This window comes from Neovison vison, chromosome 5, assembly GCF_020171115.1.
Source record: "Neovison vison isolate M4711 chromosome 5, ASM_NN_V1, whole genome shotgun sequence".
NCBI lineage: Eukaryota > Metazoa > Chordata > Mammalia > Carnivora > Mustelidae > Neogale > Neogale vison.
The window spans coordinates 21,238,008-21,258,959 of NC_058095.1; the positions used below are offsets into that span (position 1 = coordinate 21,238,008).

The 20,952-nt window shown below is 38.1% G+C and overlaps 2 protein-coding genes across 2 annotated transcripts; both read left to right on the forward strand.

Annotated features, from left to right (window-relative positions):
• The first annotated feature begins 9,519 nt into the window (after positions 1–9,519).
• Positions 9,520–10,017, forward strand: LOC122906257 (keratin-associated protein 4-11-like). The gene has a single exon (XM_044248004.1). It carries the CDS (start codon positions 9,520–9,522, stop codon positions 10,015–10,017), a length of 498 nt encoding a protein of 165 aa, XP_044103939.1.
• Positions 10,018–14,911: 4,894 nt separating this feature from the next.
• Positions 14,912–15,382, forward strand: LOC122906262 (keratin-associated protein 4-12-like). The gene has a single exon (XM_044248008.1). It carries the CDS (start codon positions 14,912–14,914, stop codon positions 15,380–15,382), a length of 471 nt encoding a protein of 156 aa, XP_044103943.1.
• The last annotated feature ends 5,570 nt before the right edge of the window (positions 15,383–20,952 follow it).

The following is a 20,952-nucleotide window of genomic DNA, read 5'->3' on the forward strand; positions in this document are numbered from 1 at the left end:
GTTTTCTTAGCATTCAGACTCAGATAAGAATGATCCTCCTTAGGTGAGAAAATGTGTCATGATATATATAACAATATCATGTTTATAGAAAGATAAGGGTGTATACATTTTGGTTCTGAAGTACAGCAAAAACATTTTAAATTCAAATTGTACATATATCAGTTTCATCTATTAGCTGTGTTATATTTCCCAAAAATTTAACAAGCACAATTGAGGGTTATTATCTCTAACATTAAAAGAGAAGTAGTAAGAGACAAACCAGATAGGAGTTTATATAAAATGGGGTTCACCCCAACACAGGTTACATATCACATTCTTTGCATATCAGAAATGTCTGGTAAACATTTTCAGCTTCAACTTACTCTGGAATGTTCTACAGAATACAGCCCTGTCTATTCACACACCAGAATTAACAAATCTTTTATCCTCCCATATGTTCCTCTTTGATAACTACTAATTATAGGATGCAGGCTCTTGTTCTAATGTTATGCTAAATTAGTAGACCTGAATCAAAGAGTGTAGGTCTTATACTGCCTTTTCAGCACTGAAGTATAGGAGGCTTAAGAGATTATGCTGAGTGAAATCAGTCAAGCAGGGAGAGTCAATTATCATATGGTTTCACTCATTTGTGGAGCATAACCAATAGCATGGAGGACAAGGGGCATTAGAGAGGAGTAGGGAATTTGGGTAAATGGGAAGGGGAGGTGAACCATGAGAGACTATGGACTCTGAAAAACAGTCTGAGGGGTTTGAAGTGGCGGGGGGGTGGGAGGTTGGGGTACCAGGTGGTGGGTATTATAGAGGGCACAGCTTGCATGGAGCACTGGGTGTGGTGAAAAAATAATGAATACTGTTTTTCTGAAAATAAATAAATTGGGAAAAAAAACTCCTGTTTTTATAACAAGAACTGCATCACAGCAGGAACAAGATAGTAGTCTGAATCTGTGTAATAAAAGGAGTATTTACAAAAGTGTGGACAGAACTTTTAGGGAAAGCAACAAGGAATAACTTAATACCCAGAGCTCATAATAGCAAGGAGCAGTTACCCTCTGCCTGAAGACCTATGCAAGGCTTTGGGTGAAGCAGTCAAAGGCATGCCAAACTTCTTAGGATTACTACAGAGAGGTACTCAATGTTCAGTAATTTCCATGTGAGAGAGAGTTGCAGTGCTCTAAGAAAAAATCCAGAAGTAATACCAGAGATACTGCAGCAGAGAAAACCAAGGTAGAAACAGTTATGAATGGGAAAGTGTGGTTGTGGTCCCACCAACTTTACTGAACACAGAGCTGTGATGGATTTAAAGTGAATAGAGCATGGACTAAGTCTGTCTTTCATCCAGTTTTATTTGTCTTTGTTAAATATGTACCACTGGAATTGCTCAAGCCCTCATAGGTAGTAAACTCTAAGCATACTGAATTCCAGTTCAGGCTGTTCTGATGAAGGTGATAGCTGAAGGGAGCCTTGTAATCCCCACAAACACTTTTAACAGTCCTGTGTATGGGAAGACAGTTCCTGGAGATTAACCACAGACTCCTGGTGATTAAACGGCTCTTTCCCCTAGTTGCTTCTGTTGTAACTAATATATCAGAACTTTATAGGAGGCACAACAAGCTTAGCCAGACTTATATGCCATTCCAGACTTGCCTACTGCGTTCTTTTCCATGCCAGTTTCAGCTTCTGCCATGTATAGCAGAGAATCAAGTATAGATTTATGGTTTGGCTACACAGATGTTTGTGTTCACTAGCACATTGCCATAATCTAGTGAGGTAGGCTCGGACTTGATAACCATTAATAGCAAGTTAGTACTATACATTGATAATTATGGTATTCATGAGTGAAAAATTATCAATGAATTTGAAAAAGCAAGTCCAGAAATAGACCCAAATACATAAGGAGATTTAGTATATGAAAAGGTGGTATCTTAAATCAGCAGGGGGAAAAATGCATTGCTTAGTAAGTGGTGTTAAGTTATGGTCACATCAGATTTAAAAACATTTAAACCTCACATCTTGGTATCCTGGTGGATTAAATATTTGAAAATATAAAACATGAAATTTGAACAGAAGAAATTATAAAGCAATGTTTATTCAAAGTTATAACTGGAACAGTCTTTCAAAGTATGACACCAACCCAGAAGTCATAAAAGAAGAGATTAATAAATTTGACTATCTCAAAAGTAAACAGCTGCATGGCAAAAATGACATAAGCAATTCAAAGAAGAAAGACAAACTAGGAAAAATATGTGAAATTCAAATTACATAAAATCAATGTATAAAGGCTAACCACAGTAGAAAAACATAAAAACATAAATATAGACAATACAGAAAATTTTCTATGATTTTTCTACATGATTTCTATATTTTTTTCTTATAGAAAAGGAGATACCGTGGCACCTGGGTGGCTCAGTAGGTTAAAGCCTCTGCCTTCAGCTCAGGTCATGATCTCAGAGTCCTGGGATCAAGCACGGCATCGGGCTCTCTGCTCATCAGGGAGTCTGCTTCTCCCTCTCTCTCTCTCTCTCTCTGCCTGCCTCTCTGCCTACTTGTGATCTCTGTCTAATTAATTAATTAATTAATTTTTTTAAAAAAGAAAAGGAAATACCAATAGCCTTAAACATCTGAAAAGCTGCTCAATCCCACTTACAATAAGGGAAATACAAATGAAAATCACATAGAGACGGGCACCTGGGTGGCTCAGTCATGTTAAGCATCTGTCTTCAGCTCAGGTCATGATCTGAGGGTCCTGGGATAGAGCCCTGCGTCAGGCTCCCTGCTCCACAGAGAGCCTGCTTCTCCCTCTCCTACTCCCACTGCTTGTGTTCCCTCTCTTACTGTCTCTCTCGCTGTCAAATAAATAAATAAAATCTTTTTAAAAAGAAATAACATAGAGTGTTGTGAAGTGTATAAACCTGGTGATTCACAGACCTGCACCCCTGGGGTTAATAATACATTATATGTTAATAACAAGAAATTTTTAAAAAATCACATAGGGAGGGGAGGTGGGTGGGGGATGGGCTAAATTGGTGATGGGTATTTAGGAGGGCACTTGGGATGACCACTAGGTATTATATGTAAGTAATGAATCATTTAATTCTACTCCTGAAACCAATATTAAACTATATGTTAACTAACTAGAATTTAAATTAAAATTTGAAAAAGAAAAAAAAACCTAGAGAAACTTTTTCACCTATCATACTGACCAAGATTAAAGATAAATACACAGGTGTCTATATACATAGATACATATTGCTATATATGTATTTATGTATTTGTGTATCCTGTATATCACTGCATTAATAAAATTGGGGAAAGACTAAACACTCACATATTGCTGGTAGATGTGTAAAATGGTATAATCTCTATGGAAGGTGAAGTTGGCATTATCTAACAAATATTATGAACAAATGTATACTCTTTGATCCAGCTACTCTATTTCTGTAGGAATTTATTCTACAGAAAACACTCACACATGTGAAATTATGTATGAACAGGCTTATTCACTGCAGTATCATACATAATCTCAAAAGACTAAAAGCAAAATAAATATCCAGCAGTGGAAAACTGATTTAATAAATTACAATACCTTCATAAATGGAATACAATGCTACCATAACAAAACCAAAAGACAACTGACAGAATGGGAGAAGATATTTGCAAACGACATATCAGATAAAGGGCTAGTATCCAAAACCTACAAAGAGCTTAGCAAACTCAACACCCAAAGAACAAATAATCCAACCAAGAAATGGGCAGAGGACATGAACAGACACTTCTGCAAGAAAGACATCCAGATAGCCAACAGACACATGAAAAAGTGCTCCACATCACTCAGCATCAGCGCAATACAAATCAAAACCACAATGAGATATCACCTCACACCAGTCAGAATGGCTAAAATTAACAAGTCAGGAATGACAGATGCTGGTGAAGATGCGGAAAAAAGGGAACCCTCCTACATTGTTGGTGGGAATGCAAGCTCGTGCAGCCACTCTGGAAACAGCATGGAGGTTCCTCAAAAAGCTGAAAATAGAGCTACCCTATGACCCAGCAATTGCACTACTGGGTATTTACCCTAAAGATACAAATACAGTGATCCCAAGGGACACGTGCACCCGAATGTTTATAGCAGCAATGTCCACAATAGCCAAACTATGGAAAGAACCTAGATGTCCATCAACAGACGAATGGATTAAGAAGATGTGATACACACACACACACACACACACACACACACACACACACACCACACAGGAATACTATGCAGCCATCAAAAGAAATGAAATCCTGCCATTTGAGACAACGTGGATGGAACTACAGGATATTATGCTTAGCGAAATTAGTCAATCGGAGAAAGACAACTATCATATGATCTCCCTGATATGAGGAAGTGGAGATGCAACATGGGGAGGTTGGGGGTAGGAAAAGAATAAATGAAACAAGATGGGATCGGGAGGGAAACAAATCGCAAGAGACTCTTAATCTCACAAAACAAACTGAGGGATGCTGGGGAGTGTGGTGTGGGGTAGGAGAGAGTAGTGGGGTTATGGACATTGAGGAGGGTATGTGCTATGGTGAGTGCTGTGAAGTGTGTAAACCTGGTGATTCACACACCTGTACCCTGGGGATAATAATACATTATATTAAAAAAAATAAAATTAAAAAATACATTACAAAAAAATACAAAATACAAAAAATACATTAAAAAATAAAAAATATTTTAAAAGAAAGAATGGCAAAGCAATCTATATACTACCTGAATGCTTCATGTGAAAAAACAAAGCAGGAAGATCATGACTGATGTACTACCATTTGTATAGATGAAAGAAATGAATAAACATTCTTATTCCTTATGTGTTCAATATCTTCAGAATGAGTAACAAAAAACTGGAAGCTCTGGTTGCCTTCAAGGTGGGGGAACCTAGGTGCCTGTGAAGAAAGGTGAGAGGAATACATGTGAAAAAATGATATTCAAGATGTTTAAATTTTAAAATATAAAAGATGCAAAATATAAAAATATTTCACCAGAGACTCGTTCTTTTGGTTTTTACCCTCTACTTCTTCCCTATCCAAGACAATGCTAAGCAACCTTTGAACTTTTCCTACATTCCTTCTAAAGGAGATTTCTTTTCATGTCTTAGCAATGCTGGTCTTGCCAAAGCTTATATGGATAGAGGGGTGGACACAGAGCTACAACACATAGCCCAGCTCAGTGGTTATGACTAGAGGCCTGATTCAAACAGTGGGAAGACTTGGGGTTGGGGGAAAGTTTTCCATCCCCCAGGGGAAAATGGTAGGCACCACTGTGGCATCAAATCATAATTCAGTTGCCTCGTTTGAGGCAGCTTTCCTGGGTATGCAATTTCCCTACTATCTAAGAGAAGAATTAAATAATCAGCAAGCATGTTTGGGGTATAGAGATAAATTCCAAGGGAACTGTTCAAGTATTACATGTTCTCCTTTATTACAATATAAATAAAATCATCTGGAAGGGACTACAGATTTTAGTTTGAATTATTTAGAAAAAATGCATGATGGTCACAGCTAATTCCAAAAAGAAATAGAAAAATATTATATGAATAGTGAACATCAGGGGGCTCTTAGACCCTTAGGCCCAGGAAACATAATTTGAAATCCCCCAGAATACATGTCCATAGATATTTGCTGACAGTGGAGTTTCAAACGACTCTATGTAAGTTTCATGCTTATTTGTATGTTAATAATGTACAGTGCATTATTAGCCTAGGGTAACATGAAGGTAAAGACAATTTCTTTCCCATCTGACTTTTCAGAGGCAGAGTATACAGAGCTTAAAAATGTGGACTCCAGTGCTGGGCTGCCTGGAAACAAATCAGTTTCCTATTTATTGGTTTTAATTCTCCCTGTGCCTCAGTTTCCTCATCTGTAAAGGGGAGATTATAGTGAAGCTTACTGCACTGGGCAGTTAGCACTGGCAAATGCGCTAATCTGTATAAACCACTGAAACAACTGCATAACGTGCTGGGTGTTGTGTTACTGCAGCATCTAGCAAAGTACTCAGCAGGTAATACTCAGAGCCTGGAGAAGAAAGCAAAGAAGGACAAGAATTCCACAATCCATTGTGTTTTCATTTTGTGTAGGCTCCTTAAAAGAACAGGTATAATTAGTGTGTAATTATGCCAAATATCTCTTCCTTATCTCTAAATGGCTTCAGTTCTTTTTTTAGCACATAAATGCTTTCTAATTTATTTATCCCTTAAAACTTCAAATTACTGGCTTTTACGAGGAAAACGCATGCATTATATACATGGAGAGTTATAAAATACATAAAAAATGGATGGAGTATGTTTTATACGTTTTATGAAAAACCTTCCTTATACCTCTATCTTCAATTTGGTTCAAGCCTTTGCTTTGAAGTGACTCTATTATGCTCATTATCATCACCAGAGGCTATACGCACTCCGCTCACCATGCTCCACTTCAACCTTAGCATCTCTCCCCAGAAAGCCAAGTGTATTTTGGCATTTCTAATGGCAAATCAAAAACTTAAAGTAAACTATACATGGCATGTATATATTGCATTCCTAATGGCTTTTAATAGACCCACCATTTTTCCTGAAATTTAAGACTCTCTCCCTCACTCTCTCTACACACTCTCTCCCTCATTCTAGCAATCTCAATTTATCTCTCACTACTTCTTTTTTTTTCCAATTTATTTATTTTCAGAAAAACAGTATTCATTATTTTTTCACCACACCCAGTGCTCCATGCAAGCCGTGCCCTCTATAATACCCACCACCTGGTACCCCAACCTCCCACCCCCCCGCCACTTCAAACCCCTCAGACTGTCTCTCACTACTTCTTAAAGTATACCTTCCAGACACTTCCCTCTCACCATCACAAGCCAGAGTTATGCCCCTTCTCAACGGTTGTTCTTTCTCTTGAACAACAAAAGGTCAATGCATCTTCTCTGATGGCTAAGACAACATCTATGCTCATTAAACAGAGATCTCCTTTATCAAAATCATCCTATTTCAGGCTCTGGGGATACAAAAATGAGCAAAGCATAGTCCTTGCCCTAATGGAGTTTATATTCTAGAGGGAACCAGAAACATAAATGCATTTCTGGTAGAAAATGATATGATGGAACCTACATATGTACAAAGAACAACCGAACTGCAATGGAGCAAAGACTTCACTTTGTGTCGTGCCAAGGAAGATACAGGAGGAAGGTGGCATTTGAACTCAATGGGAAAAATAACTAGGAAAACACTGAGCTCACAAGAGACTTTGCAGGAAGAGGGACTATCATGAATGTAACTTGCTCTTCCCTTGAATATTTTATTCCCTAAATACCTGTGGCACTGAGAATACCTCTTAGGAGTGAACCAGATGTGGACTTGATTATAAAACTCTCTATGGCTGTAATTACTATGTAAGTACATGCAAGAACAAAAATATTTATATTCCCCTTCATGCTTCCAAGAAAATCTTAAAACATAAATGATACCACAAAAACTAACAGATATTTTAGGTTAGAATATTTGAAATTTTTTCCAAAAAATGTCATAAAGTATAACCAGAGTGTATTTTGACATTTCAAAAGACAGATCAAAAACTATCAGCCCAATTATGCTAGCCCAGACCAGAAGACAATTCTGAAAATCAACACAGATCAATCCCAGATGACTCTGTTACTTAAAAATCCTGAGTTGCTGCTAATGGTTTCAAAGTACATCAGAGTGATGAGAAATAACACAGCTTGGAATGTTGTAGGAATTTCATTAACCCAATGACCACCAGAATATACACAATTAATCATAAGTCTCCTCACTTCTTAGCCTCAAAAAGAAGGAGCTAACTTCCTTTTTTTCTACCATATCTTCTGTGCATGTTTTTTTTTAGTTTTTATCATATACTTTTTATTCCATGCACTTTTGCTCTATTTCATCTGACTTCTGTCGATAATCTGTTGTCAATTAAATTTAAGTCGTATACTTTCTTTTTTTTTCCCAATTTATTTATTTTCAGAAAAACAGTATTCATTATTTTTTCACCACACCCAGTGCTCCATGCAAGCCGTGCCCTCTATAATACCCACCACCTGGTACCCCAACCTCCCCCACCCCGCCACTTCAAACCCCTCAGACTGTTTTTCAGAGTCCATAGTCTCTCATGGTTCACCTCCCCTTCCAATTTACCCAAATTCCCTACTCCTCTCTAACACCCCTTGTCCTCCATGCTATTTGTTATGCTCCACAAATAAGTGAAACCATATGATAATTGACTCTCTCTGCTTGACTTATTTCACTCAGCATAATCTCTTCCAGTCCCGTCCATGTTGCTACAAAAGTTGGGTATTCATCCTTTCTGATGGAGGCATAATACTCCATAGTGTATATGGACCACATCTTCCTTATCCATTCATCCGTTGAAGGGCATCTTGGTTCTTTCCATAGTTTGGCAACTGTGGCCATTGCTGCTATAAACATTGGGGTACAGATGGCCCTTCTTTTCACGACATCTGTATCTTTGGGGTAAATACCCAGGAGTGCAATTGCAGGGTCATAGGGAAGCTCTATTTTTAATTTCTTGAGGAATCTCCACACTGTTCTCCAAAGAGGCTGCACCAACTTGCATTCCCACCAACAGTGTAAGAGGGTTCCCCTTTCTCCACATCCTCTCCAACACATGTTGTTCCCTGTTTTGTTAATTTTGGCCATTCTAACTGGTGCATTGCATTTTTTGATATGATTGTCTGTTTTGTGTGTGTTGGGTTTGAGGAGTTAATTATAGATCCTGGATATCAAACTTTTGTCTGTACTGTCATTTGCAAATATCTTCTCCCATTCCGTGGGTTGCCTCTTTGTTTTCTTGACTGTTTCCTTTGCTGTGCAGAAGCTTTTGATTTTGATGAACTCCCAAAAGTTCATTTTCACTTTTGTTTCCTTTGCCTTTGGAGACATATCTTGAAAGAAGTTGTTGTGGCTGATATCGAAGAGATTACTGCCTATGTTCTCCTTTAGGTTTCTGATGGATTCCTGTCTCACATTGAGGTCTTTTATCCATTTTGAGTTTATCTTTGTGTACGGTGTAATAGAATGGTCAAGTTTTCTACCAACATTCCATCTACTGAAATATTAATTTTCCACTAGAGATTCTTCTCCATCAGAAGTTCTTCCAAAATCATTGCAATATGAGAAACAGAGAAAAGACAGGGAACTACCTGTGTCACATGATACCCAGAGATTAAAGGTTTGTGACACTGAAAACAAAGGAATAAATAAGAAGTGATTCACATGAAAACCCTGGGGAACTTGAGAAAAGGGAAATAACTATTTTCTATTCATGGGGAGTTTTTATTAGAAAAATATAATGATCTAATTTACTAACTGCATTTGTAGTCATATAAACAAAATGAAGGAAATCGTCTTTTCATAATCACAGAGGTCCCTCAGCAGGGTATAAAAGGAGCCATGTGGCAAGGACACCTCCAAACTCACTCTCTTGGAAACACACCCACAACTTCCACCCTCTGAAACCATGGTTAATTCCTCTTGTGATTCTGTCTGCTCTGGCCAGGGCTGCGGTCACGGCCTTTGCCAGGAGACATGCTGCTGCCCTTCCAGCTGTGGCTCCAGCTGCTGCAGGCCCAGCTGCTGCATCTCTAGCTGCTGCTGCCCCACCTGCTCCCAGACCACCTGCTGCAGGACCACGTGCTGCCGCCCCACCTGCTGTGTGTCCAGCTGCTGCCAGCCCTCCTGCTGTGGTTCCAGCTGCTGCCAGCCCTCCTGCTGTGGCTCCAGCTGCTGTGGCTCTAGCTGCTGCCGCCCCTCCTGCTGCATTTCTAGCTGCTGCCGCCCCTCCTGCTGTGGATCCAGCTGCTGTGGATCCAGCTGCTGCTGCCCCTCCTGCTGCTGCCCCTCCTGCTGCCTGCGCCCAGTCTGCGGCCAGGTCTCCTGCCACACCACTTGCTATCGCCCCACCTGTGTTATCTCCACCTGCCCCCGCCCCATGTGCTGTGCCTCCTCCTGCTGCTGAGCCCCTTCGCTGAACCCACCCTCTCCCTTCATTGGGTTCATCATAGCAACAGACTCCATACACCATATGGATACCTTGGAGGTGGCCATTCCCAGCAACTATGTGTCTACATCCCAGCCTCAGGCCAAACTCTCACCTTTTCCTCAAGTGGGCCCAGAATATGAAATTAGTTGATATTCACAGAAAGAAATTACTAGAATTGCCCAAATTCTATTTCTGACCTTTTGATTTCTGGGCACCAAGTCACCCTGCCCCAAACAAAGAAATTCCAGCAGAGCCTTCAAGGGCACTGCTGTCACAGCCTCAAATCCAAAAGTCTGTGTCCTTTTATAGGAAGATTTCCATATCTTATTACTACTTTTGAATAAAGTTCAACTTTCTTGGCCTAGAAATACAATGTTCTTGTGTCTGCTGTTTGGCAGTGTCCTCATTTCCTGGGAAATTATAGCCAACATGCCACTCTATCAGGTTTTCTAGTCCCTGTTCTCACCTTCAGGAAAATCTGAACGTGGAGTGTGACATTAAATACCAACCAACCTACCAACACAGAAATAACAATATACAGAATGTCCAAAAGCACTAAAGAATCACAAAGATTTTTATGTAAAAAATTCGGAGGAGCAGAGTTGTATAGCATAGCAAGCCTTTCTTCAATATTTCTGAAAGCCTACTTTGCCCTACAATTCCACTCCTGATAGATGTCTCACTCTCTGTCTCCCTTCCTTTTCCCATCTCCCTTGTTCTTCCCTTGTCTGGTTTTCTTGGAAAACCAGGGGGTCCTCCTTATGGTCTATCCATCTCCTATGTTATCCAATTTATTACCCTCTCAGCTTCTCTAACTTCATTTCCAACAATTAACAACAAAATAATGATCTTTCAGGAAAATCAACCACCCTGAGTAGTTGGAGGATATCAGAAAATGGAAAGTACTCAAATTTTAATATTTCCCTATCTTAGTGACTTTTCTGGGATGTGTACTTATAGCCATGTTTAGGAGCACTTTGTCAACAAATATTATGAGGAGTGTGAGACTGACAAGAAACCAATCAATGCACTAGTTTGGTTCTTAGTAAGCCCAGGATACTCCCAAATCCTTATGGACTCTATCCCAGTTTAAAAAAAAAGAATTAAAAATAAATTTCTGATGAACTCATGCTAGTGAAAGCAGGAGAAAGATTTAGCAAGCTTTGTACTAAATGCATATTCTGAGAGTTGCAGAGCTAATAAGTAATACAGTGGGACTGAGTCATGATTGTGTTTAACTCCATAAATTAATTTAACTTGCCTGGGGACATTATTTCTCAACTCCACTCAAGTTACAAAATTCCTAATAGATCTGAGATGGTAGATGAAAATTAGTTGCACCATCAGTTGGCTTAAGCATAAAAATTTGGGTTGGTTTTTTTGGTTTTTTTGTTTTTTGGTTTTTTTTTTTTTTTTGAGAGGGAGAGGCTTTATCAGTACTTTTTCTTTAACAATAAAGAAAATCTTAAAGAAAAAGAGTGTAAGTGGAAGAATTGGAAAGAAAACAATAACAACAACAAGAAGAACAACAACAACAACAAAAAATCCCCACCCTGGATTTAATGGAAAATCCAGAATTTCACACACATGGACTTGGTTTGCATATTAGTTATCTACACTTGTTGTGTAACAAGTTATCCTAAAATCTGGCAGCTTAAAACAACAAACATTTATTATCTCACATATTTTCTGAGGGTTAGCAATCCAAAAGTGCCAGCAAGTCCAATGACCAGGGCTGTATTCCTATGGAGGCAGAAAAATCTACTTCCAGGCTCGCTCACATGACTGCTGGAAGGAGACCAGTTCCTCACTCGCCATGTGGGCTGTTCAGGCACCATGCCATCTGGCTCCCCCCAGAGCAAGTAATCTAAGAAAGTGAGAAAAGTAGCAAGAAAACCCAAGATGGAAGCCACAAGCTTATAATAACCTAATCTTGAGAGTGACATATTCTCAGTACTGCTGAATTCCATTATTTTCCAAATGAATCACCATGTCTAGCTCACACTCAAGGGGAAGGGATCACACAAGGATATGAGTACCAGCAGTTACCATAGAGCTTGCCAACTACAGTATGTAAGAGAGGTGCTCACAAATCTGAAAACGGGTTTTAATGCTTCGGGCCTGCAGGTGATTTCCTGGGTCATAGGAAATGTCTACAGAGCAGACATCTATGACTTGGGCCATGGGAAAGCTGAAGGAAGAGCAAGAGCAAACACAGGCACTGGAAAGGAATAGTCAGAGGGAAGGCAAGTAATAAGAGCACAGTGTCCAAAAAAGAGTGGCAACTTGAAAAAAAAAATCAAGGACAGAATTCTACATCCAGCTATGACAAAGTAGCTGCTATCAGACTGAACCTCTCAATGAGGATAACTATAAGAACTGGATAAAATTAAGAGAATAATTGATTTTAAACACTGGGAATTGATCTATGCAGGCAGGATTGAGCGTCCCATAGTCTTAGAAGAAAATTAAATCTTTTACATTGGAAGATAAAGTCACCTTAGGCCTCTCCAGTTTTTCATGTAAAATGTCTGGTATTCAATTAAAAATAGATATGCCAGAAGTTGAGGTACCAGGTGATCGGTATTATAGAGGGCACGGATTACATGGAGCACTGGGTGTGGTGAAAAAATAATGAATACTGTTATGCTGAAAATAAATAAATTATTAAAAAATAAATAAATAAAAATAAATAAAACCAAGGAAAAGACAGTAGAAATATACTCAGAAATGATCCATATAAACAATCAAAACTAACTTTAAAATAACTATGATTAATATATTTAAAGTAATAGATGAAAAAATGGCAAATTTTATCAGAGAACCAAAATATGTAAAAACAAAAATAAAAACAAAAATGAAAAGTCTAGTGAAAATCCTAGAATTAAAAAATTAAAAACCTGAAACTCAGAACTCAATAAAGGGGTTTAGCAGATTGGACAGAAGAAAGAGCACACTGGAAATAGAAAATATCCACACTAAAATACAAAAAGAAAAAAGGTTAGAAAAATACAGACAAGAGCATGAGGTACACATGGAACAAAGTGAAAGAAGATCAAATGTACACATAAACTTGAGTCCCAGGAAAAGAGAACAGGAAAGAAGCTATAAACAAAGAGATAGATGATGGGCAATTTAACAAAAGTAATGGAAAAATCAAACCATAGATTTAAGAACCTCTTTGAACTCCAATTTATTTATAGTCTTCATAATCTTCAATTATCTAAATTCTTGAGGTTACATTTTCTTTTCTTGAATCGACTATGCTACTCATGGTGGAATACCCTCTTGCATATTTTGTAATATTTTTCCCTCTTGCATACTTTGTAACATTTCTCCTGTGGACATCCCATGCAACCTGTGTGTGGTTTCTTTTCCTTGGGCTTACTGCATCTTTAATTTTGAGTTTTTCTTTCATAGCAGTTATTTCTGTGTGGTATGATTTTTGCTTTTGTTTCTGATGATTCCAAGAACATTTGGGTGATGCATTTTGATAGGAATACTACATACATGATGTGTCCTTTCAGTGAGTGACTTAGGGAGACACATGTCCATTTGTCTTATTATTAACAATGCTAACATTGATCCCATGGTTAAGCTTTTCTTCTCAAGTTTCTCCACAGTAAAGTTAGCATTTTCCCCTTTGAAATTAATAAATGACCAATGAGGAGATATTTTTAAAATGTCCAAATATCTTGTCCCCCAACAAACTTTCACCTATTAGCCGTAGCCTCCATTGACGATATTTACCTGAATCAAGTTTTATTATGAGGGGTAAATGGTGATTTTTTTTAAACTCAGTTTTTCCTTCTACATTTATTAGTTGACATTCTACTACCATGGATAACTTCCTCATCTTTCTTTTCATTTCTTTAATTAGTCTCAATATGGACTTGTGGGAGTTTTTTTAATGGGTTAAAATCCATTACTATCTCTATTCATTTTGCTATTCAAGGTGTCCCATAGTGGGCCAGTGAGAGTCACTTCAAAGAAGCTCCAAACATTTTTTAATATTTACAAACAATGAGTTCTTGGTAACGGTTTCAAATTGAACACAGGAAGTAATACCTTGCACATACTTTGAAACAGCCAGAGTCTATTCTCGGATGAGAATTTATGACTCACAGATAGGGTCTGTCTTCCTCATAGCCCACAGGTATCTCATAAAGATGAACTTTTTTCTATCCACTACTATAATTCTACCTCTCTCTTTTTTTTTCCTAGCAAATTTTTAAATATTTATTTATTTACTTATTTAAATTTCTTTTCAGTGTTCCAGAATTCATTCTTTATGCACCACACCCAGTGTTCCATGCAATACATGCCCTCCATAAAGCCCACCACCAGGTTCACCCAACCTCCCACCCCCTCTTCCTTCCAAAACCCTCCGTTTGTTTCTAAGAGTCCACAGTCTCTCATGGTTCATCTCCCCCTCCAATTTCCCCCAACTCACTTCTCTACCTCTCTTTTGACATCAAAAAGACCTTGGCATCATGTGAATAATTTGTCCAAACAACATCATGGAGTGATACCCAGATCACAGGTCAACCTCAATGATGGAACCCATGCGATGGGCCCTTTTGACAAACAAGAAAATAGAAAAGACAATTTTGAGAATAACCAGATTGGAAACCTTAACATACCCAGAAAAGGATATCTTATTTTTCCTCATCTGAAAATATTTAACCAGAAAAACACAGTGATTTAATTTAATGACTAATACTTCCTCAGGAAAAGAAAACTAGGAAATGGTCCAGGATAAAAACACAGCAGCTTCAGCAGAGTATAAAAGAGGACAAGCAGCACAGGGATTTTCAAATTCACTAAGCTCACTCTCTTCCTAATACCAGCATCTCCACCCTCTGACATCATGGTCAACTCCTGTTGTGGCTCCGTCTGCTCTGACCAGGGCTGTGGCAAGGAGACCTGTTGCTGCCCCAGCTGCTGCCAGACCACCTGCTGCAGGACCACCTGCTGCCGCCCCACCTGCTGTGTGTCCAGCTGCTGCCAGCCCTCCTGCTGTGGCTCCAGCTGCTGCAGGCCTAGCTGCTGCATTTCCAGCTGCTGTCGCCCCTCCTGCTGTGGATCCAGCTGCGGTGGCTCCAGTTGCTGTGGCAGTAGCTGCTGCCGCCCCTCCTGCTGCATTTCTAGCTGCTGCCGCCCCTCCTGCTGTGGCTCCAGCTGCTGTGGCTCCAGCTGCTGCCGCCCCTCCTGCTGCTGCCCCTCCTGTTGCCTGCGCCCAGTCTGTGGCCAGGTCTCTTGCCACACCACTTGCTATCGCCCCACCTGTGTCATCTCCACCTGCCCCCGCCCCATGTGCTGTGCCTCCTCTTGCTGCTGAGACCCTTCCCTGTGACCACCAACTTTGTTTACCTCTGTCCCACATTTGTAGACTCTCATTTTGTGATTTTTAAACACATGGAGTGGAAATGATGCTGCTCAACTGAATTGGGCCTTGATTCCATGGAGGAACCAATCACACTGTTGAAGAAGATGGATGTGGCATGGAGCTTGCTTACACAGTTGCTTATACAGTAACAAATTTTACCCTTCCACAATTGGTGAAATCACTCTCCTAACTTCCCTTTTCTAGGCCTTTACTGTAACCCGATATATTTTTGTACCAAAATAAAGTTACAATTCCCTGCATTAACAATTCAGTGTGATTACTGCTCCCTTAAGATTTTGTCTTCAGCTTGTAGGCAACTGTATTTGACTTACACCTGCAGCAAACACACATGGTCTTGTCACTTCTCAATAAATAGTTTCCATTATTCACTGCCTGAATCTTTCCTATGTGCCTCCTTATTTCATGGGCAAATCACCTAACTCTATGAACCTGTCCTAAGAAAATAAACAAAAAAGTGAAAACTAGAAGTTTGGAAGACTGTAGGTAGATAAAAGCAAAAATAACACAATACATGTTTCATGCATCACACCAGCCACCATAGCTATGCAATCTACAAATTTGTATTCAGACTTGTACTCAATGACACTGGTGTCACCCATGCAGCAAATTAAATTTTCACTGATTCTGACTCTGTTTATGATAGGGCTTTACTCAAGTCTCATTTTTTTTTTCCTTTTGATAGAGAAGTTTCAGATCCTTATGAATTCAAGGGACAGGCAGTTTGCCTAGATGAATAAAGCATTCCCTTAATAAGATCAAGTGTTTGGTGGAAACTGGGGCAATGTGTAGACTGCATGACCACATAAGAGGGTATTCCTGAGTTCCTGTCAATTGCTTCCATGGGAAAATGGGGACCCAGTGTTTTCACTGGAAAGTGCGTCTGCTTTCATTGACCCTCCCAAAAGCCAATTTCTTCATTCATTCAACCAAATAGTATTTATTGAGCATTTATTACATGGGAGGCACAGTTAAAAGTACTGGAGTAAAGGCAGAGACCAACACATAGAAAGCTCTCTACAGTAATACAGCAGATACTCTGGTAGAGTTATTTACTTTTTTAGTAAATAGTAAAGTTTTTTCTATACGTTTGTCAACTCAGGTTTCTACACAATATTTTTTCTCTGTGCTTTTACTTGTATGAATAAGACTGAGCTTTGAAGCCCCTCTTCAGATGAAATTATCTGTGATACATATGGGGACACAGTTCCCAAAGGACGGTTTTACTAATGATGTACCCCACCCTTCAACCATAGAGGCACAGTAAGGTTGCTCAAGTTAGGAGAGGGAGGGAGAGATACATTCACTGATGAAGAAAAGAATGGAGCTAATTCATCAGTTACTCACTTGGGATGAGAACTAACAGAAGGCCGGGTTCCCATGCTGCAAAAAAAAAAAAAAAAAAAAAAAAAAAAGGAGAGAATATATGTAATAGATATCCCAAAGGGAGAAACAAAGCAATAAAACATACTAAGAATTATAATTCAAATAAAGGAACGGTTGTATGTACCTGGAAAAATCAGGCCATGGTGGTAAAAACTAAGACATAATAAATTTATAATATATGATATATTTTATTACATTGTATTATAGTATGATGATCCAAAACTATTGGATTTCAAAGAAAAAAAAACATTTGAATATCTAGGCAAAATATCCATGTCAGTTAAAAGGAAAAGGAAACAAGATCACATTCATGCATTTTGATGGCAACACTTCACATCAGAAGATAAATAAAGTAACATTCTTAAGACATACAAGGAAAGAAAACATGATCCCAGCATTTTATATCCAGACAAACCAAGTTCCATGCTACAAATAAACTACTGTGAACATGAGAGACCTCAGGGAATAATCCTTCTGTGGATATATTCTAAGGGATTTACTAGTGAATGAGCTTTAAACCAACAAGATCAGTGAAGGTATGGGAGGGATAATCTTCATGAAGACTAGCAGAGGGAGATATATAAATATATTATGGGCTGAATATATATGTGAAATGCATACTTGTTATCTGCAGAACTAAGAATGAATAATGAACAGGCAAGAGGCAGTATTAATGTGATGGATACAGATTGACCACATAGATACAGTACAATTAAAAAAAAAAGTCCCTTCAATAAATGGTGCTGGGAAAATTGGACTACATATAGAAGAATGAAACTCGACCATTCTCTCACACCATACACAAAGATAAACTCAAAGTGGATGAAAGATCTCAACATGAAGCAGGAATCTATCAAAATTCTAGAGGAGAACATAAGCAGTAACCTCTTCGACATCAGCCACAGCAACTTCTTTCAAGACACGTCCCCAAAGGCAAAGGAAACAAAAGGGAAAATGAACTTTTGGGACTTCGTTAAGATCAAGAGCTTCTGCACAGAAAAGGAAACAGTCAACAAAACAAAGAGGCAATCCACAGAATGGGATAATATCTTTGCAAATGACAATACACACAAAGGGATGATATCCAAGATCTATAAAGAACTCCTCTCAATCTCAACACCCAAAAAACAGATAATCATGTCAAAAAATAGGCAGAAGACATGAACAGACACTTCTCCAAAGAAGACATACAAATGGCTAGCAGACACATGAAAAAATGTTCATCATCATCAGCTATCAGGGAGATTCAAATCAAACCCACACTGAGATACAACCTTACTCCAGTTAAAATGGCCAACATTATTGGGACAGGAAACAATAAGTGTTGGAGAGGATGTGGAGAAAGAGGAACCCTCTTACACTGTTGGTGGGAATGCAAGTTAATACAGACATTTTAGAAAACAGTGTGGAGATTCCTTAAGAAATTAAAAATAGAGCTACCCTATGATCCTGCAATTGCACTACTGGGTATTTACCCCAAAGATACAGATGTAGTGAAAAGGCCATCTGTACTCCAATATACATAGCAGCAATGGCCACAATCACTGAACTGTGGAAAGAGCCAAGATGCCCTTCAATAGATGAATGGATAAAGAAGATATGGTCCATATATACAATGGACTATTACGCAGCCATCAGGAAAGATGAATACTCAACTTTTGTAACCACATGGACAGGACTGGAGGAGATTATGTTGAGCGAAATAAGTCAAGCAGAGAAAGTCAATTATCATATGGTTTCACTTACTTGTGTGGAGCATAAGGAATAACATGGAGGATATTAGGAGAAGGAAAGGAAAAGTGAATTGGGGGAAATCAGAGGGGGAGATGAACTATGAGACACTGTGGACTCTGAGAAACAAGCAGGGTTTTGGAGGTGGGGGGATGGGTGAGCCTGGTGGTGAATATGGAGGAGGGCACATATTGCATGGAGCACTGGGTGTGGTGCATAAACAAAGAATCTTGGAACACTGGGAAAAAAATAAAATTAAGATGTAAAAAAAAAAGGAGGAAAAAGAAAGAGAATACATAAAGTAGAAAAATGTTGCTAACTGCCTACCAGTCGTAACAAATCTAATGCTGATACAGTGGGGAATGAAGACGTAACTAAGTAATTTCAGTAATCCTTAAAATAGAGAGTCAAGGGACAGTAGCCAGAAAACTAGTCTGGTAAAGTATTATATACAAATGTTCATTTAAAGGTAACTGTTAGTATAAAATACAAACCTTCCTAAATATCAAAGACATACTGAGAAAGAAACAGAGAATAAAGCAGTGAAGGATTAGAGATAGAGAGAGAAAGATATAGAGATGTAGGTATTTAATACTTATATTACATATGCATAATTCACTATATGTTGTAGGACACTATTCATTATATATTATATATCACTATTCATTATGACACATATATATAAACTACATATATAATAAAAATTACATAACTAAAGTCAAACATATTGATCAATTGATCATACCAATACACATAATAGGCTCAACTCACCTGTAAAAAGAAAAAGATTTTCAGATTGGCTAAAAAATAAAAACACAACACTGCTGTATACAAGAGATACAACTAAAACAATCAGTTTCAGAAGGTTAAAAGTAAAAGAATAAAGACATATCATAGAAAATGCAAATAAAAGAAAGCAGAAGTCACAATTTTGATACCAAACAAGTTAGATTTATACCAAAAAGCATTATAGGACACAAAGTGGGATACTTCATTATGTTAAAGGCTACAATGAAGATATAACAACAAAGCTAAACTTTCAGAAACAGAAGGTGATACAAGAATTAAAAGACACAGCCAAAATCAAAAACTAACACACTGTTGATGGACATCTAGGTTCTTTCCATACATAGTTTGACTACTGTAGACATTGCTGCTATAAGATGAATGGATAAAGAAGAGGTGGTGTGTATATATATATATATATATATATATATATATACAATGGAATACTATGCAGCCATCAAAAGAAATGAAATCTTGTCATTTGCAACAAGGTGGATGGAACTAGAAGGTATTATGCTTAGCAAAATAAGTCAATCAGAGAAAGACAACTATCATATGATCTCCCAAATGGAGATGCAGTGTGGCCGGTTTGGGGGTTAGGAAAAGAATAAATGAAACAAGATGGGATCAGGAGGGAGACAAACCATAAGACACTCTTAATCTCACAAAACAAACTGAGGGTTGCTAGGAGGATGGGGGTAGGGAGAGGGTGGTGGGGTTATGGACATTGGGGAGGGTATGTGCTATGGTGAGTGCTGTGAAGTGTGTGAACCTGGCGATTCACAGACATGTACCATGGAGCTAATAATACATTATATGTTCATTAAAAAATTTGAAACATATATTTAAAAAAACTAACACACTGTATGAAGAGAAACCATACGAAGAAAAATTAACAAGAATAGGAAATAACTACACATAATTAATAAGGCAGATCTTGCAGATACGGATCAAATCAACCCTCAAGTATTGTGCACTTGTTTTCAAGTGCACAATACTATTTTAATCATGAAAGCCTGAAAACAACACCAATGTCCATAAATAAGGGGCTGGATAAATAAATCATATTATGGCAACAGAACAGGACACTTTGTGGCTAAAAATGAAATGAAGAATATCTGAACTATACAACTGTGAAATAACATAATTCTGGGATAAATTGTTAAGTGAAGCAAAGCAAGTTGGAGTAAAGTGTATCTCATGTATCTCTGTCTGTCAAAGGTGATGCAACATGGGGGCTTAAGTGGGTAGGAGAAGAATCCATGAAACAAGATGGGATAGGGAGGGAGACAAACCATAAATAAATTCTTTTTAAAAATTTTTTAAAAATAGCCATGGGAGGGAAAATTTTATATTATAAAAATGATTCTCTGTGGAGGAAGGAAGGAATAGAAATAACAAGACTTCCTTAAACATGCCTCAATTTGTTGAATTTATTTTAGGACTACAAATACTTTCCATAATTACAAAACAACATTTAAATTTTAAAAAGGGATTCCTAAAAACTATTTGTTTAAAAAGCCACTGAAAATAATATATATATATACATATATATGTATATATATATATATATAAGAAAGGTGAGAGGAATACATGTGAAA

Coding starts and splice junctions, on each gene's coding strand:
- LOC122906257 (XM_044248004.1), top strand. CDS start 9,520: ATGGTTAATTCCTCTTGTGATTCTGTCTGCTCTGGCCAGGGCTGCGGT.
- LOC122906262 (XM_044248008.1), top strand. CDS start 14,912: ATGGTCAACTCCTGTTGTGGCTCCGTCTGCTCTGACCAGGGCTGTGGC.